General features: G+C 40.0%; 1 protein-coding gene and 1 long non-coding RNA gene across 2 annotated transcripts in view; both read left to right on the top strand.

Moving 5' to 3' along the window:
* The first annotated feature begins 473 nt into the window (after positions 1-473).
* On the top strand, positions 474-3531 carry LOC117952992. Its single transcript, XM_034885686.1, has 6 exons — positions 474-736; positions 1626-1739; positions 1835-1944; positions 2451-2628; positions 2792-2877; positions 2954-3531. Exons 1-6 carry the CDS (start codon positions 535-537, stop codon positions 3512-3514), a joined length of 1251 nt encoding a protein of 416 aa, XP_034741577.1. The 5' UTR covers positions 474-534; the 3' UTR covers positions 3515-3531.
* A 9389-nt stretch (positions 3532-12920) lies between these two features.
* LOC117952986 overlaps positions 12921-23876 on the top strand; it is a 21588-nt gene continuing 10632 nt past the window's right edge. The window contains exons 1-2 of the long non-coding RNA XR_004658548.1: positions 12921-12932; positions 23269-23274. This is a non-coding gene — a long non-coding RNA (uncharacterized LOC117952986). The remainder of the gene's footprint in view (positions 12933-23268; positions 23275-23876) is intronic.

Genomic DNA, 23876 nt, shown 5'->3' on the forward strand with positions numbered 1-23876 from the left:
GGGGGGGGTTGGGTGTTTTTTGCCCCCAGCATCTCCTTCCAGGCAGCGCGGCACTGGTTATGTCTAGGGTTAAGGTTAGGGTTAGCTGCCTGGAAGGTGATGGTTGGAGGCAAAAAAAACACCATCGAGCCCCGGGCTGTCTCCATCGACCCTGCGGCTTCTACCCAGGGTGGGATGGCCGTAAGCAATTCTAACCGATGACAACAAACTAGTCTATTCATAGATGTCTGCATGCTGTCCTGGTTATTCTTCATGTGTGAGTATTTCCCCTTTCTATTAGCCTAAAAGATCAAATTGGCTCTATGGCATAGGCTATCTAAACAACTCAGACCACCAATGTGAATAGGACTAGGCCTACTCATGCAGCAGATGTGGAAATACTACACTTCCCACAACCCAACTTGACTCCCACGTGCAAACGCACCTGTGCAACGTTTGGAGTTAATTAACCAGATTTAACGGCGCAGGTGTTACCCGTGTCCGAGTTCGGCGTCTTTGTTCTCGTCTGGTGGCAGTGGAAGGTCAAGCGCTACCATGGTTACCTCTCTGATGGTTCGGGTTTGTGTGTGTCTGACGCTAGCCCAGCTCAACAGAGCAGGTAGTCAGCGAGACGCTCAGGGGAGGTTGGCCAGTCTGGTCCAGCACTCTGACGTCAACGGGCAGCTCGAGGCAGGTCCTCGAGACAGGGCCAGGGCCGACCGAAGAGCCCCAGCGCCGGTTTGGCGTTCCCTCCAAGGTAAACACCTTCTATACAGTAGACTATATGACAAAAAACAACAAATGTTTGTTCAAAAGTTAAAACCCAAAGATGCCAGAAAAATACAGCGACAGAATACAGTGTAACCTCAGGCCTGTGTTAAGACGATGTGGTTACCCTGGGCGCTGTAGCCTACCTCAAGGCCCCTGGCCCAAATGATACATGTCCACGTACCAGACGTACCGGACCAGCTCGACTCTGCCAGATTGGAGAGTGATAGTGGTTATGTAATCTTGATTTGGTTATTATATTACCATTGTTAAATTAGTGTTCATAAACAAGTAACCGAATGGATGGTCTTTCAAAAATGTCAAGTGAATACTATAACAATTTACCAAACATATTGTTAAAACTTGTGTCGTGTGGTGCCCCTCCACTGGTGTTGAATGACGGGTGACCCTGGACCCTGGCCCACTTGCCCTTTTGGATAAACTGGGCTTGTGTAGCCTAAAGTGATCTGAACATTCCTCTTTATTCTTCATTCCCCTTTGACCATCATAACATGTATTTCATGCTTTGAGATGTTGGGTTAAGTATCAGTGGGTAATCTTGATAACATTTTCTTTACAGTAGTTCCACAGGACGTAGTTGACATTTTGGTAAATTTAGTTTTGTTTTCTTGTGTAAATCTTTTTTAAATTTTTGTACACTCAAATTAGACATATTGTATTTGAGCTTTGGACAGAGCCTTTGCTGATGCAATCTTTGGGCTAAGAAGTCTTCTGACTGTATAGTTTCATATTTAGTGTATGGAAATTGGAGCGGTATTATCTATCAGATAAGCCCTTTTCCCAAAAATGTTGAACATTCCATTTTTAACCCATGGCATTCCCATTTCTAAAAAATAACTTCTTTTTTTCCATTTTAGGGAGAGGAAAAAGTCCAGGACTACCAGGTTCCAACCAGCCACAGTTCCGCTGCAGTAATAATACACTGACCCTGCGCTTTTCACCCACCCGATACACCAATTTGCATCTGGAAGGTGTTTCAGTCGTCCACCTACAGCTTTTCTATCATTTTGAAAAGGCAATGCCAGCTGTTTTCAGAAGCCTGAAGTTTCTCAATCAATTTCCACAGATGGGACACCGTTGTTGTTGCTGCCTGACAGGTGTCATGGTTCCCTTCATATTTATAGGTGGTATCTGCTGGTGAAGCTTCCCAATACTGGCTGCTATTCAACAACGCAGGTAAAATGTTTATTTCTTTGCCCAAACTTGAATACTGTGGCTGACAGATCCAAGGGCATAACACATTTATAACAACTTCTCCGTTTGCTAATTCAACTAAGCGGTTAAACTGTTTTAACTGAGTTTAATTTCATTATTGAATAGTATTTGAACTCCTGCTCATTGTAGTCTGATTCTCTTTGACAAAGGTGTGTTTGGCCTTTGATGTTTTCTTTTATCAACATACTAATATCAAGCTGTAAATTAATTGGCTGATTGTATCCTATAGGAGATCTGATGCACAAAGTTGAGCAATTTGAGAATTGTTTCTGAAATTGCATGACAATACTTGTTGCTGCTTAGTCCTTTTACTTTTCTCCTTGTTGCAACTGTTCTTCCATCTGTCAATGTGCTATAAAATGTCCATTCCTCTTAATATTTAGATAGAACAATGAATTCAATTTTGACTAGAATGCTTTGACAATGCCTACAATGTTTTTTTGTTTTTGTTTTTTTTTTCTTCTCAGATTGAAGAGGGTGGATACAGTCCACTGAAACTGCATTATTTTGACCAGCTGCTGCAGAAGAACATGATGGGTATGGCTGTGTGTGAGAATCCAGAAATGTCTCCACTGGTAACTTGTGGAACGAGTATCACTGTGAAGCTGCCTCCTGAAACAAAACTAAAGGAGGTTAAAGAGCTTGGTAAGAAATGTTTTTGAACATTGAGATCACTGTGGAAACTAGGGGAGCATGTGTGAAATAAATTCTTTGGTTAGAATTGTATTGCTAGCAAGCTTGTCTGTCTTGAGAAATTGTTTCCAAGCCTCATATGGGCACTCTGCGAAGTAACACTTTTTTTCTGCAGATGATTTTGTTTATGGAGGATACTCTGTGAGCCAATGGAAGACGCGGAATGCTTTGTTTGTTCAAATATCAAAGTTACCTGACAAGGTAAGTCAGGTGCAAAGCATATTATCACACTGTTAAATGTTCTTTACTGTTTAAATTAACATTTAGATGTTTGCAGGATTCTGGCTTTGAACTAGTTTATTTAGATTCTACTGGGAAACTGCAAACGAAGTTGGTAATTTGTTACCAAAAACAGTTGACTCATCGTGTCACGCGAGCACTAGAGGAACCAGACATTTTTGAACTGTGGGACTTTGAAGAGACTCCTGTTGAACCATATGATCCGGACAAAACGTCAACTAAGATACAATCCATACAAGATACAACAACTGAAATGCTTAACTCCGAAACTACAGTTCCGGAAGATGATTGTATGACAACTCAAGCACCTAACTCAGAAACTACAGTTCCGGAAGATGATTGTATGACAACTCAAGCACCTAACTCAGAAACTACACTTCCAGAAGATGATTGTATGACAACTCAAGCACCTAACTCGGAAACGGTTACGGAAGATGATAGTACAGGATTGTTTGAATTGTGGGGCATTGAAGACATTCCTGAAGAACCATACATTGACATAGATGGGATTACTGTTACGACCACCCCCGCCCCCTCGATCACAACCACCAACTCAACCAAGACCACAGTGGCAGTGTCTACTATAAGTTGTCTATAGTTTGCCCCTGAAGAATGGAAGAGAGCGTTCCTTTCATTGTTAAAATTAATAAAATTGACTTATAATAAACTAAGGCACTTTTTTTCCCTCCTATTGATTACTTGTATAGTTCTGCTATGGGAAATTTTGTGTTCAGTTATTTTTTTTGCTCTCATGGCTTTGTAAGACATGAAATGTTTTGCTGTGACCATCTGCATTACAGAACCCATTGGTAGGAAAAAATGGGATCATGTCTTGGGGTTAAATTCTGGAAATTACTACCCCAAAAATTGTTTTGGCTAGCAAACACATCTTTTGTTGGGTTAAACTTTAAAACTTAAGGGTCATTTGTTTGATTGGCACTCAAACAAGCTTTAGAGTAGCGGCTTGTTTCTTGCACTAGAGTTGATTAGCCAATAGTGATAACCTGCCTTTACTGAGGACAGTGACATCTTTGTTACAGAATCTTCTAAAGTATTGCAGACTTTAGTTGTTTTCACACCTTGGCAAAGGGTCTACAGTTGCAGTACTCAAGCAATTGTCTTCACTCCTGAGCTTAGCGCCTGACATTGACATTTGTAAATGTGCATAACTCAATTATGCACTCTTAAAACCATGCTGAGTTCTTTGACCTTTTCCTAATTTGTTTTTTGTAAATCAATATGGGTAGTTAAACAGATGTCCATGTTACCAGATGTAGTAGTAAATATCACAAGTAAGTGAAGAGGTATTGTTTTCTTCCTATTCTCCCCCCCCAAAAAAATTAAAGCTGTAAAATACTGTCAGATGAGAGCAGAAGTGTATTTGTTATCTGGCAGGTTTACAGCTTTTCAGAGGACTTTAGCCATGGTTTGGTACTAAACTGATGTCCCTCACAATGTCCAAAAGGTCAGGTATACACAAAATCGCAAAGTTTACTGGGCAGTTGTGTGTTTTTTTTTTTTTTTTAAGGCGGTGTAAAAACGGCAACATATCAGCCATAGACTTTGAAGAGATCTGGTGTTCTCATGCTGCTGAGTCCAACTTAAAACCACTAGATGCAGTTACTGTGTCCTGTGCTTCATTACAAGAAATAAATACTCTACTCAATGTGTAAATCTGTTAAAGTACACTGGTCCTTTCTAGCAATATCTCCTAAAGCTGCTTCAGTACATGATTTTTTTTTTTCTCTCAAATTGTATTAGCCCAGGCTCCAGGGGATTGAGTCTAAATGCCCCACGAGTATATAATGAAAATTGGAAGACTTCCTCCCAGAGTGTTTCATCAAATCATAAATGAACTTCATAGGACAGTTAAATTTGAACGCGTATGATTGCTTCTGATGCTGCTTGTGTGTAACTGGATGTGAAGGAACTACACAAACTGCTGGGTCCCTGTAAATTATGGGGTGTGGTATAGACCTACTCTTTCTGTAAAGTGTCTTGAGATAACTTATGAATTGACACTATAAATAAAATTGAATAGAATTTATTCTGATGTACTACTTTTGACTTCAATAAATAAAGGTTATAGTAATTCAGAAAATCATCAAAACTTTTAATTTTTAGCTTTCGGGGAACAGGGTATTTTAATAAGACTTTTGTACATTATTTTAATATGTTGCTGATCAAATGTGCTTTACATTAAGTCTGTTCACTGACATGCATTTATTAATTAATGCAAGCATGTGTTAAATGCATGTGTATTATACGTTTTATGTATTTTTGTTTCAACTTAAGTTAACTATTGACTCCTGTATTTCAGCTTTTTATGTAATGATCTAAAGTTCAATGTGCATCCTCAATACCGTTTCCTTGTCAGCTCTGTCTCCACTAAAGAAGGAGCAGTGACCTCTGCTGACGAAAATACAAAGCTTACAGCAAGTACTGACCCGGCCCGACCCTGCTTAGCTTCCGGGATCGGACGAGGTCAAGTGTGTTTAGGGGGATATGGCCGTAAACTATTACATTTGAAGAACACAAGCTATTTATAGATGGAGAAATGAAACATGACTTTCTAAACTTGTTGGGGTTGAGGAATACTGAACTACATGTAATTACACTAGTAGTGGAGCCTACACACAGTTTTCAGTTGCTTGCTGGTAGTTCAACTACATCAATCTTTGTATAGGGAATCAAGAGGTTGACTTGCTTTTTTTAACTCATGCTAATACCTTAACATCTGTATTTTACCATTTAGCCTTTTCTGTCTTTTGTTCCTTTTGTTTGTCTATTCAGCTGTTTGCTAGATTCATTAATGTGTTCATTTTTTATCAATTTTATTTCCATTTTTTGTCTGTTCATTTAGGCCTAGTGCTACTTATTGAGACTAAGTGATTTTAGTTCAATAATGCAGGCCCGTTTTCAGTCACCCAGAATAAAAGAGTTTACAGACAAATATTTAATTAATCAATAGGCTACAATTAAAATTGCCAATGTTTATGTTAAATGTATTTCTTTGATACCACAAGGTGCCAAAACCTGATGATATTAGGAATCTTGCGGCACCCTTCAGCCACGCTCAAGGCACCCCAATTAGGGAAGAGCAAAATTAGGAGTGGCCTAAAAATATGGACAAATCGAAAATGTCCTTGTGACAACGATCCTGGGGGACATCTCCACTTCAGTTCTAAGCAGATCCCAACAACCCGTTAAAATTTGGTAATTTAAAAGCTGTTGAAATCATAAAAATAAAACATTATTTCAATGGTTGAAATGCTACCCTATGATTTCTGGGTAAATTTGAAACAAAATACTTTTCAACCACTATAATTGATTTGCATTCAATCAAATTACCACAGCGACAGATTTCCCAATTTGTGACACAAAACATTCTTCAACATGGCATCAGTGAGGAAACGATGAAGGGTGCTAATTCAGTGTGCAGACTTCATCTCTTTTCCACTCTATGACATTTGACAGAGTCCCATTTTTATATCCTTATAACTAAGTTTTCTAAGCTGTCTTATTGTCACACAGCCAAACTAAGATGTTTGATCGAGCACAGAATAAATCAATACATGTTACCAATACGTCTTAAAAACTGTTGCAAGACTCACTTTCTGACCAGAACACATTATTTGTTCCTTTCTCATGAGTTGTGCTGTTTTGAGGGGGCATTCCCCGCTGCCCTCAAGCCCTCTCCAACAGGCCAGCAGAGCTAGACAAACAAGACCTGGGTCCAGTCAATTTGTTTGGACAAATGTGGGGATTTGGGGCCACGGCAAGTTATGCAGGGACGAGTGCTAATTGTTTGTGTGGCAAGCAACTCCCCTCAATCCCCTGGTCTCTCAAGTCACTCTATTCACCCCAGTCTTTGTCTGGTAACTTGAACCTGACACCCCCCCCATTACAATTACATTCAGTCTTTCGAAGAATCAATCCATTGTCCAGCATAAAATGAAATAATGTGATTTTTTTCTTCTAAATGTACGCTTTCGTCATCCATACACAGATGGGTGAGGGGGGAAATGAGGTCCTCTTAAATCTCCTCCTCGTGTTCAACAATAAGCTCAGCAGAGTATGTGGCTAAGACAATCTGAGAAATTGACTGGAGGCGTAACCTCAGCCAGTCCCCTGTCCACCAGTTCACTCAAGCCCCTTGGTGCTCTCCTGGCATGCTGATCAGAGGATTAGGTCCCGGAGACAGTGTTGAGTCAAGAGCACACTGGAGAAAAGGGAAGGCATGCAGGGAAGATGAGGTACATGCCGGTTTCACACGCACTCACACACTCACAACCACACAAGAAGGGAAGCCGACTAACCTCCTCCCTGCACCAGTGGAAACTTGTCAGTAGAGGGTACCACAGTGCCGGCACTCAATGCTTGCACAGGGGGAAAACAATTCGAAAAGTAAGTGAATTTGAAGCTCAAATATGGTACTTTATATTATTTTGTATTAATGTGAGTATTTTGGCATGGCAATTTATACAATTCCATAGTTGCTCTGACAATTTCCCAACAGCTGCCCCAAGGTCATTAAAGGTTATATCCAGGACATCCTTTGTCAACCAGATTTCTCCTTTAGATGCACAATGTTTAACTTGACAGTTAAACATTTTGCATTTAAAGGAAAAGTCCGGTTGATACCAACACGAAGCTCTGTTGTCTGTAAACTTGGAGTGCTGTCAGTATAGATAAAAATGAAACCAATCGGCGCTGCCTACACCGTGTTATCCTCCGGCTAGAGTTAGCACCCAACAGGCTTCAACAGGGCAAGTTTTAAACATGTTTTTGGCCTCTTAACATGTTCAAAATGTCATTAAAAGTGCCTACCCATTTACAGTGATTCCTTCCGAGTGAACACAGTGAATCTGACCTCAGTCGATGTGAAAGAAGTGAATGAAAGTTGTGCTAATTCAGCTATGTTTAGTTCCTGTGTTGAGACGGCAGTTAGAGAGCTTAGGGTTTATCTCTTCTCAGTGTTGTAGTTTGTAGATGGTCCAGAAACACTCCTTGGATTATCAACACCTGAACTAAACCCAGCTGAATTAGCAGAACATTCATGCATTTCTTTCCCATCTGCTGCAGTCAGATTCACACAGAAGGAATCTCATCACATGGGTGGGATTTTTTAATGCAATTTTGAACATGTTTAGAGGCTTAAAACACATTTAAAACTTGCCCTGTTTGATCCTGATGGGTGCTAACTCTAACAGGAGGATAACACGGTGTAGGCAGCACTGAGTGGTTTGGTTTTTCTCTCTACTGACAGCGCTCCGAATTTAAAAACAGAGCTACGTGTTGGAATCGACTGGAATGCTCCTTTAATTCTTTCAACCATCTCTGTGACTGTCACAATCCCTTGAACACTACAATTCAAAATCATGAACCACTTTGCATTAGCAAGATGTTTTTTGGCATCCAACTTCACACCAAATCTTTTCAATGACAGCTGTAGTAATAGTTCTTACTTTTGGGTCCCTGTATATAGCTATTTCTGACTCTGCTAACTTTGTTGTGTGTCTGCTGATGTCCCACACCAGGACTTTAACTTTCATGATAGAAAGTGTTCTTTTTATGCATAGGCAACATAAGAAACTTGACAGCACCATTTGGGGGCATTATTAATGCCCAAATCCTTTTCTATATTTAGTCAAATGTTTCTTCGACTCTTTCAAAATGGCAACAACCATTTTTAGCACTGCCCACACAATCGTTCCAATAGTTTGTGCCTGGCCTTTCTACTTGAAGTAAAAACATTGTTGGCACAGTATACAATATGGCTGGATTCCAAAATAATGTTTTTCTCCCTGCACATCCACCCACCATTCAGGTCTCATTACAGCATTAACACCATTTGCTAGAGTGGTAGAAACAGGTGGTGGATAAAACAGGAGCAAGCATTAGGGCGTTTTTACAACTCGATGTGATTTGCAGGTGAAGTTGCAACATTGTTGTGTTTTTTATTTGTTTCAGTTAGCATTCACACTGCACTTCGTCAAAGACAGCAAGGCGCTGAGGAAGACAATGCTATGATGTCACACAGACAACAAGGTATGGTCATAATAAGTTATGAAAAATTGCAGGCTACATGCACTTTTTTTGGTTCACTTTAGGTCGGATTGCATTCTAACCTAAAGTAAACTGAACTCTGGTGCAGACGCCTGTTTTCAACCAGACTACAGTTTGGTTGTCTGTACAGCACTGGAGTTTGAATGAGCTTTCGCACCACCCCAAACCAACCAGACTATCCAACGAAACGCTCCAGGATTCGGTTAAACAGACCAAACTGCAGAGGTGTGAAAGCAACCTAGGGTTTTTAGCCCAGGTTAATCTGCTTCAGAAATCTGTAGCATGTCCCAAACAGTCCAGGCCTTTGCTGTGAGGTCTTAAGCCATCATGGATCTAGCTCTGTTGCTTCTGTGAAGGTTTTAAAGTGTCCTTTAAGCTCAAAGTTAAGATGAAACTTAAATTGAATGAAATTTAAATCCTTACAAGTAAGAGAGCACACAAACAAAATTACTATCCAAAACATGCTCGCAGGCTAAAACTTAAATTAGTACAGGAGCACACATAAACAAAATAACTTGAATTGGTCCTCAGAACGATAGAAACTGTGTGTGTGTGTGCGTGCGCGCTCACACACACACATACACACACACACACATGCACACACACACACACACACACACACACACACACACACACACACACACAAACACATTTTTAACAGGGTCATTAGAAATGCACCCTCCCACAAATCTCAGCCCATTCATGCCTCTTGTGTTTTGTGTGTCTGGTTCTGCCCACCGATCAGGAGGCAGGTGGCCAGCAGAGCTCAAAATGTTCTGCCTTAACTTCAGGCCAAGAAAGTGTGGCCTCATCTTGAGTACAGCCCAGTAGTGACCTTTTTTCTGATCAACCACACACACACACACACAAACACTGGACACCTTATGCTCATGCTAATGTCAGTAAAACGGGAAGTTTTTAAAAATTTTATTTAAAAGTTAATTTCTCCAGACATGTACAAATTAGGAAACAGTGACTGAAAGAGGATGGGAAAATGGACAACAACTTAGAGTTTTGGCAAGAGTGCAGAAAAAAAACACACAAAAATGGCCAAAAGGAAAATAAGTTTTGTATACTATATACACATGATCTAATAAGACATAGATAAAATAATTAGGAAAAAACACATAAAGGGTGTTAATCTACTTTATAATATTACATCTGACTACCTCATGTTTCATGTTATAAAGAGCCAATCCTCCACCTTTAAACATGACTGAGCCTCTGACAGAAGATCACTGTGAGAGAAGGTGACTCAGCATGTTTAAGGCTTAAGCATAGAATGACTCCAGAATAAAAACCTCAGTAGACTAAACATGTAATTAAAACTTGTGTTTGACAAATACTGCATAGGTCAAAATCTAACACTCAGATTTATACGTATTTTTTTTTTTTTCAAATCACTCATGGAAATGTACATAAAAAAAATTGTTGTACGAGAGGCATTGATAATCGGTTTAGAATCGAATCATTGGCCTCGGAATCGGAATCATATTGAATCGTGAGGTGCCCAGAGATTCCCATTTCAAAACTCATCTTTTTCTTCTTCATGTTGGGGTTCCTCTGCATTAACCCAGCATTTCCAAAGACCAACTTTGACTTTCTCTTTGATTGTTATAAGGACAAGCTGTGCTCATGAAAAGCTTCACAGTGTGTACATTCATCCTGTTCTTGCCAATTTTTTGTGTCAGATAAAAGATGCAAAATACAGATTTTCTCATTTATATGTATACATTGTTACATGACTATCAGCCATGGGCTTTTCATTTAAAATAGTTGTTTTTTTAAATTATGTTTCCATTGGATTTAACAATGATAATGACAAAGATATGTCACATAGACAAGTTGTTGCATAGACAGGCAACAACGGTCATTTTGTATTATCTTTTTTGAAGTTTTGGTTGTCCTGCTTCATAGACGTGCAGAAGTACAATAGTAAATACTGTTGTTTGTTAGTAGCAGCAGATGTACTTGAGAATCATCCATTCAGGTAAATTATTGGTATTTCTATTTTCTGCTACTTAATACTTCTAATGCACTACATCTCAGAAGGCACTTTTTACTTTTTACTATGTATATATATATACATATATATATATATATGTGTGTGCATATATATATATATATATATATATATATATATATATATATATATATACAGCATATACAGTATGTGCTTTTATAATTTGTTACTGTAAATAAAAAAACATGTTATATTAGGGATTCTCTAATCTACCTAATAGTATACAAAATATCAAAATTTGGCTCCCCATACAACATTAAAATGCTCTTAAATGTATTTGTTACAGATAAAACCAGATAAAATATTAGTCTATAATAAAATTTGAGCTATTCTGCACAATGGATGCTACCTTTACTTTTAATTTTTGGTACTTTCATTTAGCTGATAATTCTGATGTACTTTTACTTTAAGGAATGCTTCACCCTCAAAATTATCAGCTGTATTTCAATTGTTTTCTTTAATTCTTCAAGAAAAAATATTTTTCTAGCATGCCTCCACGTGGAACAAAGAATCCAAAAAACAGAGAATTAGTTTAATTCTTCCTTCAGGAGAAACAAAAAGAGTTCTAAGTATTTTCTCATAGTTGTGGGCTTTTCAGTGTAGCAAGTAAGTTTTTAGGAAATATTCTGAAAAAGCCAAATGTGGACAGCATAATTTTCAAGTTTGCTTCAGTTAACATGAACATAGCCTAAGACATGTGGAAGGTGGTCCAGTGATCATTTAGCATTGTGGGTGTCTTGTTTGCAGATCCTTGTGCATGTGCTGGTGCTTTGGCAGTTGCAGGTTGGGCACGGATGCCACAATATGGGCTTTAATTCAGACCAACAGCCTCTCTGTCAAAAAGGAGGGGACGGAGCAATTAGCCCCATGGAGGACAGAGAAAGAAAGAAGGGAGAATGAAGGGGAATTGTGAATTTGACACATTAAATGGTGGCTGTCATTAGCATGTGGCTGTGTGGCGTTTTATTCACTCGATCCTTGAATGTATATTGCTTCACTACCACGACCGTACCCCCACCTCTCTGCTTCCTAGTCTGTCTATCATCCCCACGGCCACCTTTCACTTGTAATCACCCTATTTAGCCTCCTTTTTCATTCACTTTCTACAGCTTTTCTGTCGCTTTTATCTTTTTATGCCGTCATGCTGACTAGATTAGGGTCCATGGAATCAAAACAAATTAAGCTGGATAATTAGATGTAGGAACAAATGGAATGTCAGACGCTAGTTGGGTAGGCTCAACACCAATAAAAACACAAGGTTATCATCCTGTATTAGAACTAACTATAAATGTGATGCTATGTTTATAGAACGACTGACCAAAAGCTGTGGATGTTGCTCAGCAGTTCCTGCAGGGTTTCTGGTGACACATTAAAAACTCATTGTGACTTGAATTAGTCTGTCGAAGACCTGACACAGCTTCTGTTTGAGCTGACTTTCACTCAGCTTGTTGTCTCTAGTATATTAGCCTGGAAAAGAGCAAAGTAGCAGGCTCAGTGTGGTGCCTTTTTCTCCATTGTGCTGAAATCACCTCATGCCAGCTTTCCGCTGTCACATTAGTGCACATCAAGACACTGAGCAACACACAACCCACACAAAAAAGGAGTTTGTCTCTAGGTTTCCATCTTTCAGATTCTTGTAGATTCAGTTTTGTGTTTTGTAAGTGCAGAATGATTATTTAGCATGTAATATTTAAAAAAGACTTAATACAATGTGTTTGAAGCATACTAAATTAACAAGGATTGAAATTTCTAACATATTAATTGTAAATTAAAGCAACACTGACTTGGGGGGATGGAAGTCACATCTGGATGGGTGTTTTTAACCATAACAGGCTGGAGGAATATCCGTCTTTCACTCAGTTACTTACTTGTCTTTTGAAAACTTGTTGATTTGTCACATAACTGTATTGCATAACTGGCCTGTGTTTTAATGGACATCCAACATGTAGCTGCTGTCAATGAGCAACTGTGCCGTTCAGAGCTGCGGGCGTTTGATTATGCGGATTAGTGCTGCCAAACTACAACTTGAGGATAGTTTAGCTTTTAGAGGCAAAGTGTGGCCAGAGAACCCCAGCAGCCAATCAGTAACAGAGTGTTGTGACTCCTGTGACTAAAATTTACAAAGAATATTTCTCGCTGATGCATTTTAAAACTTTTTGGACACCAATGGTACACAGAAAACACAACAAAAAAGATAGGATATAGCCAACCTTATCCTTTAAACTGGTCAAAACCAAAGTCCATTCTCCGCTTTACACTTTTAACTTTTTATTCTCTCTTGTTCCTTATTTTCCAGTGTGGCCTTCACCTCCCCTTTTCTTCACTCTCTCTCTCTCTCTCTCTCTCTCTCTCTCTCTCTCTCTCTCTCCTTTTCCTCTCTGCCTGTTAGGGCCAGGCAGGCCGAGCTGTCAGAGCAGCAACAATCCCGGTCCATTAGTATGGAAATGAGGCTGCGGGCCGACAGGTGGCCTGCTAGACAGCTCAATTAAACTGCTCATTAAAGAGGAAAGTTAACGAAGCTGCAGCCCGGTGCCAGTAAGGCTTTAACACACAATGTGATGTCACAGGCAACAAATTGATGGTGAGTAGGAGAGTGTGTCAGTCTTCTTGTGTGCAAATGTGTGTGTGTGTGTCTGTGTGTGGCCAGAGATTGAAAAGAGATGTAACAGGTCAGAGAAAGTTAGATGGATGTTACTAATAAGGCAGACAATCATTGATCAGATAAGTTGAGAGATGAGGGAGGAGAAGGGAGGGAGAAAAAAAACAAGTCAACAAGTCACTCAAACTGTGCCTTTTACTGTCCCATCAGGCTGCCAGCGGCCAAGTTCTCTGCATCATTAACTGGACAAAAACACAGTAATGCTCTCATTAATATAACACCGCCCAAAACTCACAAAGTCACAAGTTTACTGCAAATTATTGAAATATTCTCCACATCCCAGCTAGTGTGTTTAGCAACATTTAGAGCAGTCTAATTTGAACACAACTAAAGCATCTACGGTCTAAAGTTATTACCTCAACAATACATTCCAACAGGGTATTGCTGAAGTTCTCAAGGGTTAACCCTGCAGGTCGACCTCCATCAGCTTCATTTCAAGTTTTATATCATGATTTAGTGAATTTTCCTTAAATTCTATTGTAGAACTGTTGATGAGCTAAACAGACTGCAACACAGTTTTTGTGGTTTCCACAGTAGTTTTAATAAATGACAAAGGAAGTTACTGTATTACACTGATGCAAAAATACTGTAAATGAAATACTGGCATCAAGCATTAGCATAGTCTACCTCAGTAGAAATGGAAAATCTCTGTCGTTTTACCAGTTGTTAAGATGTTGTGTTGAAGAAAGTGATGGTTAGGAAGACTGAAAAAAGGAAAGAGAGAGAGAAATAAGTCTTCTACGTAGTCAAAGTTGCTATTGTTGCTGGTAAAAGAGGAAAATTACCATTTTTTTTACAATCAGGGTCATTCTTACTCCTCCAGTAAAACATGTATAGGTTCACATTTTTTTCTAGTGTTTCTAAAGACAAAACTAACATGGCACATGCATGTTGAAGGAGTTATTATAAGAGTCATCATGTCACTGTAAGTATTCCTCCTCGCCAGTACTGGCTATGAAGTGATCTCTTTCTAACTGTGGTTCTTTGTATATTTTCAAATCATGTATTAAAGGCGTTACATAATGAGGATACAAAAAATAACTTTTTTCTGTTGAAAATATTGAAGAAAATGCCATCTGAATAACGATGCAATAGCAGCATTGAATAACAATATGCTACCATGCGCACACACACTACAACATTTAATGTGACATAATTAACACAATTTGACCAATTAAAAGTCTTGAAGTCTTGAAGTCTTGAGTCTATGAAAGTAAATATGCCTCTTTAAGTAAGTGACAACATTAAACTTTTTGCTTCATTCACTGTTTGAGAATAAATAACACTCTAACAGCACATTATTGAAGTTCTAGATGGAATGGTGGTGGGGGGCATTGAGTGCAACATATATTAATAGTCGCGCATTGTTTATTATGTATGAGAATAAAGATGTAACACAACATGGTAATCAGTTTGTAACCCTGACAATTTAGTCTGTAATCCAGGGGGGGCGTGCTCTCTGAAGTGTGAAAATGTGGCCATATGCGTCTTGCTTCTCTCTTGCTATCTCTTGCGTTTCAATCGCTGCGTCTGTGACATGGAGGATCATGGGAGTTAATGGGGTAGCACTACGGTCAACAAACAGGGTTATGTATGGGCACAAACAAGAACACAGTGAGAAAACAGACCCGCCAGATTCGCTCAAAGCTGTCTGAAAGATGTCTGACCTTATGAATATGCTAATCCTAGTTTACCGCGAACAAAAAAATGCTCACTAATTAATCAACAACAATGGCCTCCTTTAATGACACTTTAGCTGCCGTTGGAGACGGAGACTAGTGTATGTATGTCTGCGCATGAACATAATAACAATATTCATCAAAACCTTTTGGCAGTTAGTCTGTCAATATTTTAAATTCTGTGGTGGGCACAGTTTTCATCAGAAAGAAATCAAAAGTTTATTTGTCATGGTGGCGTATCAAAATCGAAGAAGAAAGAAAGGAAAAAAAGGTACTTCTTGGAAACGACAAACTCCTTCAAAAGATTGGAGATTTTACTGATTACCAGTTTAACAAACACTAGGATTGTCATGGTGACAGACATGATTGACAGGTGTGTTGTGTCTGAACAAACTGTTTTGCTGCATTGGGTATTAACCTAAATAACACAGACCTCCTCAGCTTAGAGATGATGTGAACCAAACTGGATGGATACAGGCCATTCTCACCACAACCACAAAACTAGACCAAACCCTCAAACAGTTAACAGTAACACAGAGGGCCCTACTTTCCTGTATGAGGGTGTACTGCTGTCCATTTTTACTGCTAGGCCACATGATGCATCTGGATATTGGGTGGAATAAGAAAAAAAACATCATCAGACATTGTAAGGTTGAAAAAAAGTTTGCATTATGAGCTCAGTCTCTTGACAAGCAACTGGTTTCAAGGGTCTAAACTGGTTTTGAGGGTCTAAAGGTGCTGGCTGTTGCATAAGAAGTGAACAGCCATAATTTAATGCTTTGCTGTTTAACACTGAAACGTTTGTTATGCCTTGATGTACAATTCAGTAAGGAATATAGTGGGATGTTTTTCATAGTAGCATGTTTACATTCTCTTCTCGCCATTTCCCCCCCAAACTTAACTTCTGAATTCTCCTTCAAAACTTTTCCTGACTTCATGATGTCTTCCAGTTAAAACGAAATTGGTTAGAAACAAAGCAAAGACATTTTGTGGACTTTTGACCCCACCCTTTCTTTTGCTGTGTTCCTGCCACCTCATCTCAACGCCCCGCTCTTGTCTTAACATCTGTCCTGTGTGCCTTCAGTAGCAGTGGATCGTTGAAGTCATAGCAGTCAGCAGCCCGCTGGTCTATTATGTCACTAATTGGTGGCATGAGTGAGATGGCTACAATATCAAAAGGCAGGAAGCAAAGGTTGGAGGGACTGTGGGGGGTGAGGAGATGGAGAGAATGAAGGGGGAAAGTAAAACTGAGAGACAGAGGGAGTTAAATTTGTTCTAATTAGAGAAGGGCGTGTCCATCGTCTTTGTTAGAGGCAAATTAGGTTGACGAGAGTGACAAGTTTTGTGCATGGCATGTGTGTGTACATTTGAGAGAAAGTGTGTGTGTGTGTGAGTGTGTGGGGGGGCATGTCAGTCCACGGGTTCTGGTCAGATGTTGTGCATGAGCTGGACAATGGTTTGGGTTTAAGGCTTCCTGATAAGCTGCTCTCATAATACCAGCTCTGTTGGTGGGAAACAGCAAATGGAAAAAAGGAAAACTATAACAATTTAAAAAGAAAAGCAGAGATGGAGAGAAAAAGGAGTTGGAGGGGGGGGGTAATTGTGAATTTGACTTCACCTAATCTATGAAGGAGTAGGGGTGCAATTTGGGTATTGGCCATTTCTGGTCCTTAATCAAAAACATCTCATTCTGCTCTATCAAAGGGGCACTCCATCAATTTTACGTGTTAGGATAAATTTTCTTCTATTGAGTACTCACCTTACATTAACAATTGCATGACAGTTGGCTCTGGAGGGAGCTTTACAAAGTTTGTAAATAATAACTGAAGACGTAATAGTGTCTCAGCTTGAGCCTAAGAGGTGAATGTTAAAAACTGTAGGTGGCTGGTGGGTGATGCATTGTTGGAGGTGTAGGACCCTGTGATTGTTGGCGTTTGAATCACACCAGGGCCTAAAGTAACTCGGCCTCACTGGGTCAAATTTGAACCATTCCTGTCTAATTTGTTTCTTGTGACGTCCCTCAACTTGATGGAGGTCAAAATAAATTAGTCAAATAGAACTTTATTCGTCCCCAAAGGGACAATTGGTTTCACAGCAGTGACCACACAAGATCAACACAAATACAAAATAAATAGCAAACATGTAAGAACAAAAAACTAAACAAATTTAAACAAATTTAAACTTAATTCCAATTACAAATTACTGGAGTACCCCCCTCAAACAGTGGCATTGATTTCTACTGCCAAGTAGGCCAGTATGAACCTTTGAGCAGAACAAACTAATAAACATCGGCTGGTGGTTGTTGTGAGGTGTGTGTTACATAATTAATTTTTGACTTTGGCAGGGAGCTGTTTCTAAAGAAAAAAATCTAAAAGCCCTTTGTACACTACCTACTCAGCAGCAAATGTCAGACAGAAAGAAGGAACATTCCCTCAAGAGTTGGTAGAGACCAAAATCAGAGTTAAAAGAGAGTGAATGCTGGTCAGAAAAACAACTTCAAATGAATGATTATGTTGTCCCATAACTGTTACATGTGTGAATACCAACTGTTTGGTAACAAGTTTGCCATATCAACATATTAAAAGGTGACAGAACTGACAATGTTGTAATGTGGTCACAACTATAGTTTCTACTGCCACAAAGTGGCAAAGAAAAATCATCAGTTATTTCAGGTTTAAGCAAAGCTACTCAGCATTCAAATATCTAAACTGGCCATAATTCTATGGCAATCCTCCCCCGAGACAGCCAAAGTGAAAACAATTGAAGTTCAAGTTTGCTTGCAAAGATTGGAGTTGTTCTGAATTTCTTTTGATGTAAAAAACTAATAAAAAGTTGGTTGAAAGTTGAAAGCACCAGGACAGCTGTTAAATGAGATTGTTTTTCCAAAGTAAAGAATGAACTTTGACCCTAATAAAGAGTGTCCACCCTCTGTGTGTTACACACTTGGGAAAAGTACTGCTCAGAAACCATGTTAGGGTTAATGTGTTGACAAAAATCTAAATTGTATGGTTATTCTTTGTGCTGTGGTAAACACAACACTAACACTAACCTCCCCTCTTTCACCGCTCTCGTTTGCCCTGAGGGCGTCTTCTGCAGGCTCATGTGTCCTAATCGTCCCCCTCTCCTCGTCACTTCCACTGACCCCCTGTTGTGTAGGGAGAGACTGGCATTAAATCCTAATCTCACCCGCTTGATGGAGAATGCAGGTCCCTGAAAGGCATCATTTTCTGGTTACATGAACCCATTGGAGGTGGATCAACCATATACCAATTGACATGGCTGGTGCTGAATGACCAACGTGGATTGTAACAGTAGTCCTTGGACAAAAAGCCCCCTGCGGGCTCCCACACCTCCACCAGAACTGAACAGACGTTCAGGCTGCCGCTGACACAAGCCGCTATGCTATTTTCTCAACAGCAGCCTCTTGTTTCAAAAGTACATTACTGTTGGCTTCTGTGGACAGTTCTGCTGGCCCACATTTGAACAGATCATCCAAATAGCCTGCTTTATCTTGTGATGGTCCATCACCGGTCCAGACAAAAAACTGCCAGTGCCACATTTTATTTCCGAGTCTGACCCTGCAGAGCAGACACAGACAACAGTCTCAGTTAACCCTCTGATATTCACCCTACAGGCAATTTAGAGTCACCCGGTAATATAACCTGCCTGTGTTTGGACTGTAGGAGGAAACCAGAGGAGCATGCAAACTCCACAGAGAAAGAAGAGAAAGACCCCATACTGCACCACCCTTCCACCCAAGTCTTACAGATCTCACAGGTATACCTGTCTTCATTAATACCCTCATTTCAGTGCAACCCAGTCATCACCTGAAGAATGAACTCGACACATCATGTGAACTAATATCCAAGTGGAAAACAGACATTTTCTTTTTATTATCTAACCACACTTGTAATTTGAAGAAAAAAAAACACTTTTACATTAAAATGTCATCCTTTAAAATTTTAGAAAGTGTATTATTACTCTACATTAGCCACTGAGCACAACAGTGGAATAAAACTAAAAGTATGTAAATCAAAAATCATAAAAGTGTTGATCACGACTGACTGGACACATATAATTGAATTGTATTCAGATAGCAGTGAACAATCCTGTGTTTTTCAACACCAGTGATCCCACATGAGAGCGTAAGATGGCAAGCTTTAGTTAAAATGCGCCCTGATTGGAGAGGCAAGCTGGCCCTGCCACTCCACTGACTGTACCACTGGAGAGGCCAGTGCGTTCACCATATGGGACAGGGATGGTCAATAGGATTACGTCGTGCACCTCTCCTTCTCCCTCTTCTCTCCACCACACATAATCAACCAGGGGATGAAGTCCTGAACCACCAAGCCTCCCCTGAAGTATCCCAGATCCCCTTTCGCCTACTTGGGAAGGGAGCGTGGGGCAGCGGGGGTCTCGTAGGCAGAGAGAAAGAGCAGGGGGGACCATCAGATGGATTAACATATTCAACAGAGGCAGAGATCAAGCCTTTATAGAGTAAGGACAGAGGGAGGCTTTCTCTCACACATACAGAGTCTGAGAGAAAACCGACATGAGTGTAAGCTGGATTTGTTTTCATTGTAATGGAAAAAAAGCAATGGGCCAAATGATAACTCAGCTACTCACATCTAGCTTAAATTTTCTTTTCTCACAAATATGTGCAGGACGTGGACATGTGCACAAACCTTAGTATTGGATTGAAACTAAATTGTGTAAATGCATTCACTCAAGATACTTGTACATCAGTACAATTCAATCAGGAGAGACATGTATGCAGATGTTCAAGTAAGGTTTGTTGTACAGCATAATAAAAATTTACAAAGTCGTTGTCGATTGGACTCCATTGCCAAATGAAAATTTCGTATATCTGTGTAGTGGTAGAAAACCATCAGACCCCCCGATGGAATCTAGACACCGGTGGTGGGGACAAAGGAGCCCGAAGACCAGACCAAATGAGGATCTGGACCGGTCAGCTGGAGTAGATGACTGGATGTGGAAGGGGAGGTGGCGAGTTGCACACTTTGCCTGCAATGACAGCGGAATAGCAAAGGGAGTAACAGATTTTTAAAAGCAGGGTTGTGACTCTGTGATTGGCCCTTGCAATTTGTGTATGATTCTGGTTGGTTAAGCAGCAAGGTGAACAGCTGATTCAAATTAGGAAGAGCTTTGATTATTAGGTCTTTCTGAAAGAATTTACGATGAGCAATATTTCAATCAGGAGAGACTAGTTGAAGAGATGCAACAGTTATACACAGCATTAAAACATGTACGTTTATTAGGATAACAACTGAACTCATAGGATTCGATAATTCAATAGGAGTGCATCAATTAAAAGTTAGGTCTTCCTGAAAGAATTTACGTGGAGATATATTACTTGAGTAAGAATGCATTTTTAATACGAATTTATGTTGCTACATATCTAGAGGGACATGTCGTACTTTGTAGCCTCATAATCAGACTGAATTGACCATTTTATTCCACTTAATTATTCAGGCTGACATTTTGTTCTTTGCATCTGTGCTCTGTTTGGGAGAGGATGTTCCGCCAGAGTAATTTCTAAAACAAAAAGCTGCAGTAGTAAAGAAAAATTACAAGTTAAGATGGACTTAAACAAATAATTGATTCGACATCAATTTTGCTGAATTATCAGTTGTTTACATGGGTAAACATGCTAAATATTCGCTGTTTTCAGCCTCCATAAGGTGAGAATTTCATGCTTTTACAACAAGTCCAGCAAATTAAGATAAATGTGTGACTCCCAAATTCCACAGGATGTGAAACGGCTGCGCATCCGCTCCGGAACGGCCGCAGAGTCATTTAACTAACCCTAACCCTAACCCTAACCCATTTTTAAAAGAAAATAGACGGTGCTCACGGCAGATCTTATTTCCCTGCGCTACACCTTGAAAACAAAGCACAGGGTTGTTTCCCCTCTACTCCTCTGGATGGAAACAAACTGTTGTCGGTTTTGTGGCTCTATTCTACATGAATTTGCAAGATCTCGCGGGTCCTGGTCTCTTCAGAAGTCAGTCATGGCCGCAGCCGTTCCGCAACAAATCCGGACCTGGTGGGTATTGACGGAGCACGGAGCCAACACGCAGCGGAGCTGATCCGCAGCCGTTAAGCATCTGGTGCAATTAAGGGGTAAGAGTCCACATAAAGGGTGAGCATGCGCAATATTTTTTTGCACATTTTTCTTTTTATTAAAATATTAGCAACCGTCCACATACACAACACACGCGCGCACACACACACACACACACACACACACACACACACACACACACACACACACACACACACACACACACACACACACACACCATAGCAATGGTCTTTGAGCGAACTTGTGGCCCTGTCCCAGCATGGGTACCAGATTAGAGACCCTGTTTTTTTGCTGGTTTGCTGTTCTCATGCCATGTGAATGGCCAGTTAGAAAGTGGAACAACATTATCCTACACATTCATCTCCACATCAAAGATGAACCCAACGGCTGGAGGAATACCACCCTGAAAGAGAGCAAAGACCCGGCTGCAAATGTTGGATTAGAGATCCAAAAGCGGAAAGTAGCTTGTGTGGTGTTAATGAGTGACAGTTGATATCTAATCAGGCTAAGTTCTCTTTTCTTTTACACGCATCTTGCCCAAACCAAGACATTGTTTAGGTCTTATTACCATAGTAATGTATTTGATCTTAGACTTGTCAGACAAAAAAGGTGTACATGTGAATATCACATTAAATCCATCTTGTTGTACTCGCTAAACCTCTGTTGTGTCACCTTTAACCATCCATGATCACTTATCTTTTGTTTCAGTATAGCTGAACACAGCATATGTATTTGAACAAGTATTGCATGGATACATAGAACATGTCATTCCAAAACTGTATATAATCTGCTCAGCCACTCTTCTAGTTTTAGGCTTTGCACCAGATTGTGTAGCCTGGCTGCGGAGATTTGCTCCAATTCAACCACAAGAGAATTAGTGAGTTCCAACACTGATGTTGGGTGATAAGTTCTGGCTCATAGTTGGCGTTCCAGTTCATCCCAAATGTGCTGAATGAGGTTGAGGCCAGAGTCATTCCCCTCTGGCATGAGGCTGCAGTCCATCAGGACCAAAAACTCACCACAAAAACAAGTCCTTCCCGACTGCAGCTGGCCTCACCAACAATACCCGGGAATCCCTCTGACAGGGTCTCCGATCTTGATCCACTCCTGACGTTATGCGTCGTTATATCTTCCCTCTTGCACATATTTTTGTACTGTTACTTATATTTTATTGGATGACTGTGCAATTACTGTAATCAAATTTTTAATTAGGATTTCGGTTTTGGCTTCTAACAATCACAATAACAATGTAATCAAGAAAAAACTAATATTTTGCAGACTACGTTTTGGAAGTAAACTTATTATTTTTCAATTTGTATTTTCTATTTACCCTTTTGCACTGAGTTTACGTGCATTGTTGTGCACCAAATAATTATAGAATCAAACACCTTGTATGTGCTATCATACTTGGCAATAAACGGTTTCAGATTTAGGAGAGAGCGAAGATTAGCGGAGAACATGGAGACCTCTGAAAAAGACAATGTGGAGTTGCTGAAAGGTGAGGGGTTGAACAAGTGAATGCCAGGCAGTGATAAAGGAGCTCACCACCAATTATATCAATCTGTTGAGCAGAAGCATGCAGGAACACTGTGTAATTTGTCAGGTTTGGCAGGCTTACACCCATCAAAATCACAGTGAGCTGAGTGTGGGACAAGAGAATGGGAGCAGCATATCGATGTAGAGACGGAGACAGAAAGAAGACAATTCAGCAGCATCCAGAGAAAGAGGGTGAACCGGCTGCCTGGCTGCTGTTGTTGTGATTGATGAGGTCACTGAGAGTGCTTCCCCAAAATGCAGAGGGTCTTCAGGGGGTCAGTCAGAGGTTGGGTGGAAGTCAGAGTGCAACCAAATGGAAGATGCAGAGTCTGGAAGTACCATAACAAATGTTAGTAAAATGATTTGCCTCTCCTGGCGTTGATTGCTGTGTGTCTTTGACTGCATTTGATATCTGACCATCAAGTAAATCTTTGTATGATTAGCTGCCATGGTACTTGTTACAAGATCTTTCTGTACCTCCAACTTCTGTTTCTCAACAGTAACGGGTGGAGTGTGTAAACACTCTGTTGAGGTAATGTCTCTCTTTTCCTTGACTGATATGTGACATTAATGTCAGCTGAGGCCATGGCATGGCCAGGATAGTAAGTGTTAAGTGCTAAGTGTTTCAAATGGTCGCCCTTGCTGTGTGTATACGATTTGCCAAAATCTACAGTGTCTTGTATTATTTTTTTCCAGCTTTCTTCTTGTTCTTCTTGTCACTGTAAAGTTGAGATAAAAAGATTCAGGTTAAGTGTGACTTTGTGACTTCTTTTTGTTTTAATTCTTCAGCTTCATGCGCAACTGCTCGGTTTGCCCCGTCGATCGGACATCTATTCATACATAATACATGTGTATGGGTCCTTTTGTGCACATGGGCCTGTACTAAAT

This window comes from Etheostoma cragini, chromosome 11 (assembly GCF_013103735.1).
Source record: "Etheostoma cragini isolate CJK2018 chromosome 11, CSU_Ecrag_1.0, whole genome shotgun sequence".
In the NCBI taxonomy this organism is placed as follows: Eukaryota; Metazoa; Chordata; class Actinopteri; order Perciformes; family Percidae; genus Etheostoma; species Etheostoma cragini.

What these genes read in the sequence shown, in the direction of transcription:
- LOC117952992 (XM_034885686.1), top strand. Translation starts at nt 535, where the DNA reads ATGGTTACCTCTCTGATGGTTCGGGTTTGTGTGTGTCTGACGCTAGCC. An exon ending in GCTGCTATTCAACAACGCAG is followed by an intron (nt 1,945 to 2,450) that starts GTAAAATGTTTA and finishes TTTTCTTCTCAG; the next exon opens with ATTGAAGAGGGTGGATACAG. An exon ending in TATCAAAGTTACCTGACAAG is followed by an intron (nt 2,878 to 2,953) that starts GTAAGTCAGGTG and finishes AGATGTTTGCAG; the next exon opens with GATTCTGGCTTTGAACTAGT.